This window comes from Vicia villosa, linkage group LG2 (assembly GCF_029867415.1).
Source record: "Vicia villosa cultivar HV-30 ecotype Madison, WI linkage group LG2, Vvil1.0, whole genome shotgun sequence".
NCBI lineage: Eukaryota > Viridiplantae > Streptophyta > Magnoliopsida > Fabales > Fabaceae > Vicia > Vicia villosa.
The window spans coordinates 142,343,218-142,351,597 of record NC_081181.1 but is presented as its reverse complement, the minus strand read 5'-3'; the positions used below and the strand labels follow the sequence as shown (position 1 = coordinate 142,351,597).

The 8,380-nt window shown below is 33.4% G+C and overlaps 1 protein-coding gene across 1 annotated transcript; it reads left to right on the top strand.

Annotated features, from left to right (window-relative positions):
- The first annotated feature begins 1,948 nt into the window (after nucleotides 1–1,948).
- LOC131652292 (U-box domain-containing protein 30-like) lies at nucleotides 1,949–4,435 on the top strand. Its single transcript, XM_058922117.1, has one exon. The coding sequence runs from the start codon at nucleotides 2,452–2,454 to the stop codon at nucleotides 3,793–3,795; it is 1,344 nt and encodes a 447-aa protein (XP_058778100.1). The 5' UTR covers nucleotides 1,949–2,451; the 3' UTR covers nucleotides 3,796–4,435.
- Nucleotides 4,436–8,380: the final 3,945 nt, after the last annotated feature.

Genomic DNA, 8,380 nt, shown 5'->3' with positions numbered 1-8,380 from the left:
TTTTTATAAAAGGTTCGATGCATGTGATATTTGGAATTCAAAACTATAAAATGCAAATGTATAAAAACATGTTATCTAAACATGTTTTATTACATTTAACCACTTTATTTAAAGTGGCTTTGAGAATTGTATGTTCTATTTGAAATATGAACTCCTGAATTTCACATACATGTTTTCTTTTTACCTACTCACAAAACAAAAGATGTATTAGTCTAAATATCAATTTTTCATTATGAGTTGGACAAAAAAATCAAATGCACCTCATTCTTCACAAATGCATAAGTTCATCTTGATATATCTAAAATATCATGCTTGTTAACTTTCATCTTAAAATCTAGGTCGTATTTATAATTATTGATGTATAGCCTTCATCACCCATGATCACGTATATATCTAGTTTTTTCAATTGGTCGATCTAGCCTTATAACTCGTCTAGCTTAACTATAGTGTCCTGGTGCAGACCTTAGTTAATCAAGGGTCGGACTCTTGTTAATTTGGGACGAGTTTTTTCGACTTTGTACACAGCTCGACCCATTTAGAGAATGTGTGCTCTTCATCATCTATTAAGACTCCCAACACCAAATAAGCATAAAGATACACCATTCACAAACATGAGTCGTGTAAAAGTGAAATATTTTATTACAAACAATTAAAAGATTGAACATTTACACAAGCACAAACATGAGTTGCATATGAGGAAAATGCTTATCTGAAATTCGGTTAACAGGTCGGACATTTACACTGTCTCACAAGCATGACCTACACAAGATCAAAATATGTTTTAAGTGCAGTTATTGAGGTTGAACATTTATACAACCTCCCAAACATGAGTCATGTAAAGGCGAAATGATTCTCTAAAACCGGTTAAGAGGTTGAACATTTGTACAATCTCTTAAATATGAGTCGCGTATAGAAAAATTATTTTCTAAGATCGATTAAGAATAGGCATGGCAATATACCTGCGAATATCACATGAATCCGTTCTAAATTTGACGGGAAAACCCCGCTTTCATTTAGTTTGGGTTCAGGTTTGAGTTTTTTCCAATTATAAAATATGGGGACATGTCGGATAATTGAGACGCTAGTATCCATTCCGAACCCACCCCGTTTATTTTATTATATACTTTATTATTTAGTTTTGATAATTTAGAATATTAGATATGTGACGAATGTTTTGATATTTTAATTTGTATATATTATTTAAAATATTTTGAGAATTTTATTCTATCATTTGTAATACAATTTAATTTTGATAAGAATAAATATTTTTATTAAAAAATTAATTTTACTAAAATAGATGGTGGCGGATTGAAGATACGAAATCTAACATAAAACCGTTAAAAATAGATATAAATCTTAATTCTCCATCCAATTAGAAAACGTTAGTTGTTTGATGATTCAAATTTAAATTTGAAGAAGTAAAAGCAGTCTCTTAATCTCTCCGTTAATTACTAATTTAGTATTTTAAAAGGAGAAAAGGGGTGATGCACTGACAGTGTAAAATATTTTTACACTGTCAACCAATCACCACCCATGTATCTAATTAAACCACTTTTTTATTTAAAAAAAAATTAATGACATGGAACATTTATGATTTTCTATTGGATGACAGTGTAAAACTATTTTACACTGTCAGTGCACTACCTTTTAACTCTTTTAAAAGTTATTCATTAAAAAAGACAATAGCTAAAATTAATAAACATTTAAAAATACCATATGTAAAAAAAAAATTACTTATATGAAATTATAAACATCTTAAAAATTAGTAAATAAAAGAGGGTAGTGGTTGATTAGTATAAATAAACATAGAAAGGGAAAGTTAACGGCGACAGATAAGATGAATGCACGTGTGGTCCGCGAGCCAAGAGAGTCTCATTGACCGGCTACAGCCCATACTTTTCCGGTTATCCATTTTCCCAACTAAACATTTAATAATATATTTTCTTTTCTTTTCTTTTCCACCCAGAACCACCCTACAAAAACATTGTAACCATTATTTCCCCTCTTTCCTTCATTCATTAATTTACCATAAATCTCAAAGTACCTCTCTTAATTTCCATTAATCCCTAACTGTTCATTCTCTGATCCCTTTCTCAATTATTTCTCTTCAATCCACTCACCCATCTTGTTTCAACTATTTGTCAGGTTTTTTCCTTCTTTGTGTTTTCTACAGTACCAAACACTGGTCCTCACTGTTTCTTTCTTTCTTCCTTCTCTCCAATTTCTTTTTTTCATTTTTATTATATCTTCATCATTTGAGATGTGATTTTCATTATTTTCTCTCTTTTTTGACCAATAAAGCCATTTTTCTACAGTGAAACCCATCATCTTCATGTTCTCTCTCTTTTCATTTTCACTTTTCTCTCACATTACCCTTCAACTCATTCCAGTCTCTCGGGTAGCTTTCTAGGTTAAAAAAGTTTGTTTTTTGTTTTTGTGATTGTTGGAAAAATGCCTATGTATCAGCCTTCTATGGTTGTGGGTTTTGAGGGTGGTGGTGATGGTCAGATTCTAGATCTGGACACCGCCGTGAAAGACGGTGTTTTGGGTGGTGGTGGTGGCGGTGGTGGGGTTGTTGGAAGTGGTGTTGAGAAATTAGATCTGAGAAAAATGATTCAAGAGCTTGAGTTATGTGAAGTTCCAAGTGTTTTCATTTGTCCAATTTCTCTTGAACCAATGCAAGACCCTGTTACTCTTTGCACTGGACAAACCTACGAGAGGAACAACATTCTTAAATGGTTTAACCTAGGACACTTGACATGTCCCACTACTATGCAAGAGCTTTGGGATGATTCCATCACTCCAAACACGACTCTCTACAGACTTATTTACACTTGGTTCTCTCAGAAGTATTTGTTGATGAAGAAACGGTCTGAGGATGTTCAAGGAAGAGCCTCTGAGCTTGTGGAGACACTCAAGAAGGTGAAGGGTCAGGCTCGTGTTCATGCTTTGAAGGAGCTTCATCAGGTTGTGGCTTTTCATGCTACTGCTCGTAAGTCTGTGATTGATGAAGGTGGTGTTTCTGTTTTGTGTTGTTTGCTTGGTCCTTTTACTTCATATGCTGTTGGTTCAGAAGTTATTGGTATTCTTGTTAGTTTGACACTTGACTCTGAGTCCAAGAAGAATCTTATGCAACCTGCGAAGATTTCGTTGATGGTTGATATCTTGAATGAGGGTTCAATTGAGACTAAAATTAACTGCACGCGGTTGATTGAATCGTTGATCGAGGAAAAGGATTTTCGTTCCGAGATTATCTCCAGCCATAGTCTGTTGGTTGGTTTGATGAGGCTTGTTAAGGATAAGAGACATAGCAATGGAATCTGTCCTGGGTTAAGCCTCCTGAAAACAGTGTGTTTCTATAAGGAAGTTAAGATTTTGTTAGTTAGCATTGGTGCTGTTTCGCAATTAGTCGAATTGTTATCTGGTATGGACCATGATTGTTTGGAACTAGCCCTTTGTGTTTTGGATTCGTTGTCGTCGATACCTGAAGGCAGAGTCGCGTTGAGGGATTGTGTCAACACGATACCTATCATGGTGAGATTTTTGATGAGGATCTCGGAAACCTGCACTCAGTATGCATTGTCGATATTGTGGTCTGTTTGCAAGCTTGCGCCCGAGGAGTGTTCCGCGATTGCCATCGACGCAGGGCTTGCTGCGAAACTTCTTCTAGTGATTCAAAGTGGTTGCAATCCGATATTAAAACAACAATCCGCCGAGCTTTTGAAACTGTGTAGTTTGAATTATTCAGATACTATCTTCATTTCCAAGTGCAAGCTCACAAGAACAATCCAATGACGACGGATTAAACTCGGTGGCGGTGCCGATAATTTTGTATATTCCAAAGGAGCAAGATAGTAAAGGTTAGCAGCTTCTCAGATCACAGAACTTCAATAACTCCCAAGATGTGAGAAATGGGATTGAGGTGCAAGTCTCTCCTGTATATATTTTTTAGTATTTTGATTCCAACAATTGATTTGATTGATGACTGAAGAAGAATCATAATGTGGAAGTTACAATAAGCCCCATCAAGAAGATACTTGAATTCTTTATACTGCTTTTGGGGTTTGGTGGTTATATGGATGTAGAAGTTATGCTGTTGTTGTTGTTGGATAAAGATACTTGTTAGGAGAGTGATATCATCACACATCAATCAAAGATGGAGCTTGCAATTTCAATTGTAATTGTTGAGGAGTTGCATTGTTCCATGTCCTTACTTTTTCATTGTATCTTCTTCTTCCACTTTTGATCTTTTTAGAGGCCTCCAATTTTCCATTAAGAGAAATATTGGGAATTTTGCTTTTGATCTCAAAAAAACATGTGTAGAGAGACACTGGAGAGCCTGTGAAAATCTTCAATTTTTATGTGTACAATGGAATTGAAAACAACTATTTCATTTTTCATTTAATTTAATTATTCTGCACTTCTACATCTCTAATTGTGATATTGATTTTATTTCATCAATTCCTTGACATTCATTGTTCTTCTTTAAAGTGTCTGAATTACAATTCTGGGCTATCCGTCTTTGAGGGCGTACAAAGTGGATTACAGGGCAAGGTTTAAAATTTGTCACAATTAAATCGTGCCTAAATAAGATCTCATATAATCGTGGTTGAATATGACCACTATTGTTTTGTCATGATTCAACTGCGATTAACCTACACAAGATTTTTTAAAACTTGAGACACTCTACGACCGTTCTCTTGAATATCGAGGAGGTTTCCTAGAGGGTTAAAACAAAAAAGTATCCCTTTGGTGATGCTGTTATTGAAATGACCTATGAGGGTTGGGAACAAAGTGAAATTTTTAGGGTAGAAGAGTGGAAGACCATTCACCAGATATGGTCAAGTTTACACTGTATTTATGGATGACTAGACGTTCTTGTTAGTGTATCTTTTTTGCTTTTCTTTTTGTAGTTGCATTTAAGGACAAGACTCAATTGAACCATTCACTGATTCAGTGGTTGATTGAAAAAGATAGATGAGAAAGTGTAGAGGTTATATAGCTTTCAAGGAATAGGAACGTTGAATTGTTGTTTGGTCTTAGGAATACCTACAAATCACAAAACATCAATGTCTAAATGTCTAAGCAAATAATGCTACTAAGTAGGATAAAAGGTGAGTCTAAAATTAAATAGCCATATGAGCAAATGGTAGTAGAGTAGGAGTGTTGATCATAGACTGTTATTTAGGGGAAACTATGATATTCTTGTGAAAAATGATTATCTGTCTCTTTCTTTTTATGTCAGATTCAAACAATCAAAATGATTCACAAACCATTTGAGTTTTTTCATGATGGTAAGTTAATTCTATATAACCTTTTTTTTTTAATTGCTCGAAATGATTCACAAACCATTCCTTGATTCCTTGATGACCAACTAGAAATGGGGTAGGGAAAATATACCTTACAAGAGTGAAAATTTCGGAAGTAATTGATGGTCATAAATCTTCTTATAACTCTAGTCTTAGAATATTTATATAAATTTTTGAAACAAACTTAAAATATTTAAAAGTAAACAATATGTTATCCTCCTACCTTTAATTTTATATCCACTTACTAACTTAAGCGTAAGAATTTAAGCGTAAGAGTCTTTATAGATATCATATCTTATTGACACTCAATCAATTTGTCAATCATTTTTCAAAACCACTTATCTGAATCCAACTCAAAACTCTATTAATTAGTTTATATTTTTTATTTAAATATCCTTTAACAAAACCCATACACATTAAGTGTGGAGAATATAAGTATTGCAAATCGAGATTCACACTTCTATAAATTAAAATTTTTTGACACACTCTTACCATGGGGAATCGTTCAACAAGATGGAGGATGGAACCAAATATTTGAACCTCCTAAAGGCCATATTAGTATCCCTAAAAGATGTTTGATTTTAAAAATACTTAGGTCAACCTATAAAGTCGGATGACGAGGCCGATTGTCTATACAGGAGTTCTCAAGAGTCAGGTCGATATCTATATTCCAGACTCGATTTTATACATGTCTCAGATTCAGGCCATTATGACACTTAAAGGTCGGTTACGAACGTTAGTGAATTTATGAGGGGTGGTTACAAGCGTTACAAATGGCTTAATGGTCATTATATCAAGGTTTATACTATAAATATGGGCTCACAACTGAAGAGATAAGCAAGACCATCATCTTGGGTGCATGTATTTCATGATCGTGCCATCTGAATCTCCCAAACTATCCAATATCTACCTTCGGGGCCTAAACCGATGAATAACATAAAAAGGAGGGGAAACCTCGGAGGTCACCATCAATGGTGGCCATTCATCTTCCTCCTAACAAACATCCAATACTGTTGCAACCTCGCCAGATTAGCTTCCGGGAGGTTATCCAAATATTTCTGTCGGAACACATGTCCATGACATGATTAAGGTGCAGAAAAGACACAAATCATCCCCAATTAAAATGAGAAAATCTCCATTAGTCAATTCAAAATCACAAAAAAAAAAAACAAGCAGATTGACTAAACGCTTCACCCAAGACTTTTCAAAAATCCTTTTATCATCCATACCTCAAAGACACCTTGTTTTAGTCTCAACAAAAACTATCTTCGACTCGTCCATGTCTTAAAGACACCTCATTATGGTCTCTATAGATATTTTATTTAGATTATCACTAACTTAAATATCCTTATCTCACATAAATCATGTTTAAATCACCCAACTCAGTATAAACTCGATCATCAGACGAGTTCTTCCTGGATTGCACTCACTCCATGAAATAGACCTACTTGAATTGAATCGAATACAAACTCTTCATCATCTAAATCGAGTCTCCACTCTTAGCTCACATATACTGACAACTTAAAGGTCAACTCTTCTAGACAAACCCAAATCCAATTCTTCATAAAACAATCCATAAACCAATCTTCAACGACCAATTCGAAGCAGGGGAGCAGGCAACAAACTCGACAACAATAAGAACCTCGAGGGGGCATCAAGGATCATAATTCTCCTCATAACTCAAGTCTTCCAAAAATAATTATATAAAGCCTCTTAATCGAAGTTAAAGATATACAACTTTTTATCTCAATATCTCTCACATTGTTTTTGCTTACTAACTTGAACGTCAAAGTATTTGCAAATATCATTTACATTAACATCCAATCTAAGATATCTTTTAGTTTGTTCATCACCTTCTAAAGTCACTCATTTGAATTCAACTCAATTCATCGTATAAATTATTTTTGTTTTAATTACTCTTTAATAAAAAAGATATACATTAATTGCGAGGAAGAGAAATACTATAAATTCAAATTCACATATTTTTGTGACTATAATATAGTATGTATTTGGTTTAGCTTTTGCAATACCTAAATCACAATATTTTTATGTGATTTAAATGTAATTTTTGTTATACATTCATCTCAAATTAGTTTAAACGTGATAACAAATATATCAATAGCATATTTTAGCTATGAAGTAAATATCCTAAGAATATGCTTTCTCATAGGAACATTAATGGATATATATGTACTTGTGCAAACCTACTATGATCATAACTTCGCCTTTTGCTCCTCCAATTTTAAGGTGTACTAATATTGTGGATTTTTCATTGTTTCTATTTAAAAAGAGCATTGAGAATTTTTACTTCAACTCCTTTCTATTTTTTTCCTCCCAAACTAATGTTGTAAGTTGTAACGGTACAATTTTCCTAACTCAAACAAATTTAGACACTGATAGGACTAACTAGGATTCAAGTACATTTGATTCATAATTAAGACATGCTAGCAAATCAGTGGGTCAACAGTCAAAACTCAAAACCATGTTGTCTGCGCAACTGAATCACGTGTAAAGTTTTAATAATGTTTTTTCCTTCTAACAGAAGATTTATTAATAATAAAATAAGTTATGTTGCAGCTACAGGCACAGCCTCGTGTTGTTGACTAGAATAATTATGTATGAAGAAAGAAGTTAAGTTTTGAGCTCAAAAAGATTGACTCATATGCTTGCCATGCTGGGCAGATCTAAATTCTAGAGATTGGGCATCTGCATCTATATATTTACAAAATTTGTGTAAAACTCATTATTATATTTATAGCACTGTGTATTGGTTCTGTCCATATATCTTATGTTCTGGATTACACGTGTAGTAGAGAGAGTCTAAGAAATTGATTTAAAAGCAATTACACAAATTGAATTCAAAGTATTGAATACAAATAGATCTTCATATGGTAAAACTTTTAACTTATTACACTTGTCAAACCAACAATATTAATCCTACAATTTTATGCTACATCTGCTCTTGAATATGTTACTCTGCTCTTGAATATGTTACTCTTTTAACTTTTGTTGTTGTTTTTGTAATAGAATAATGTTTAAAAATATTTTGTTATCAAAAAATTATTGAGTTG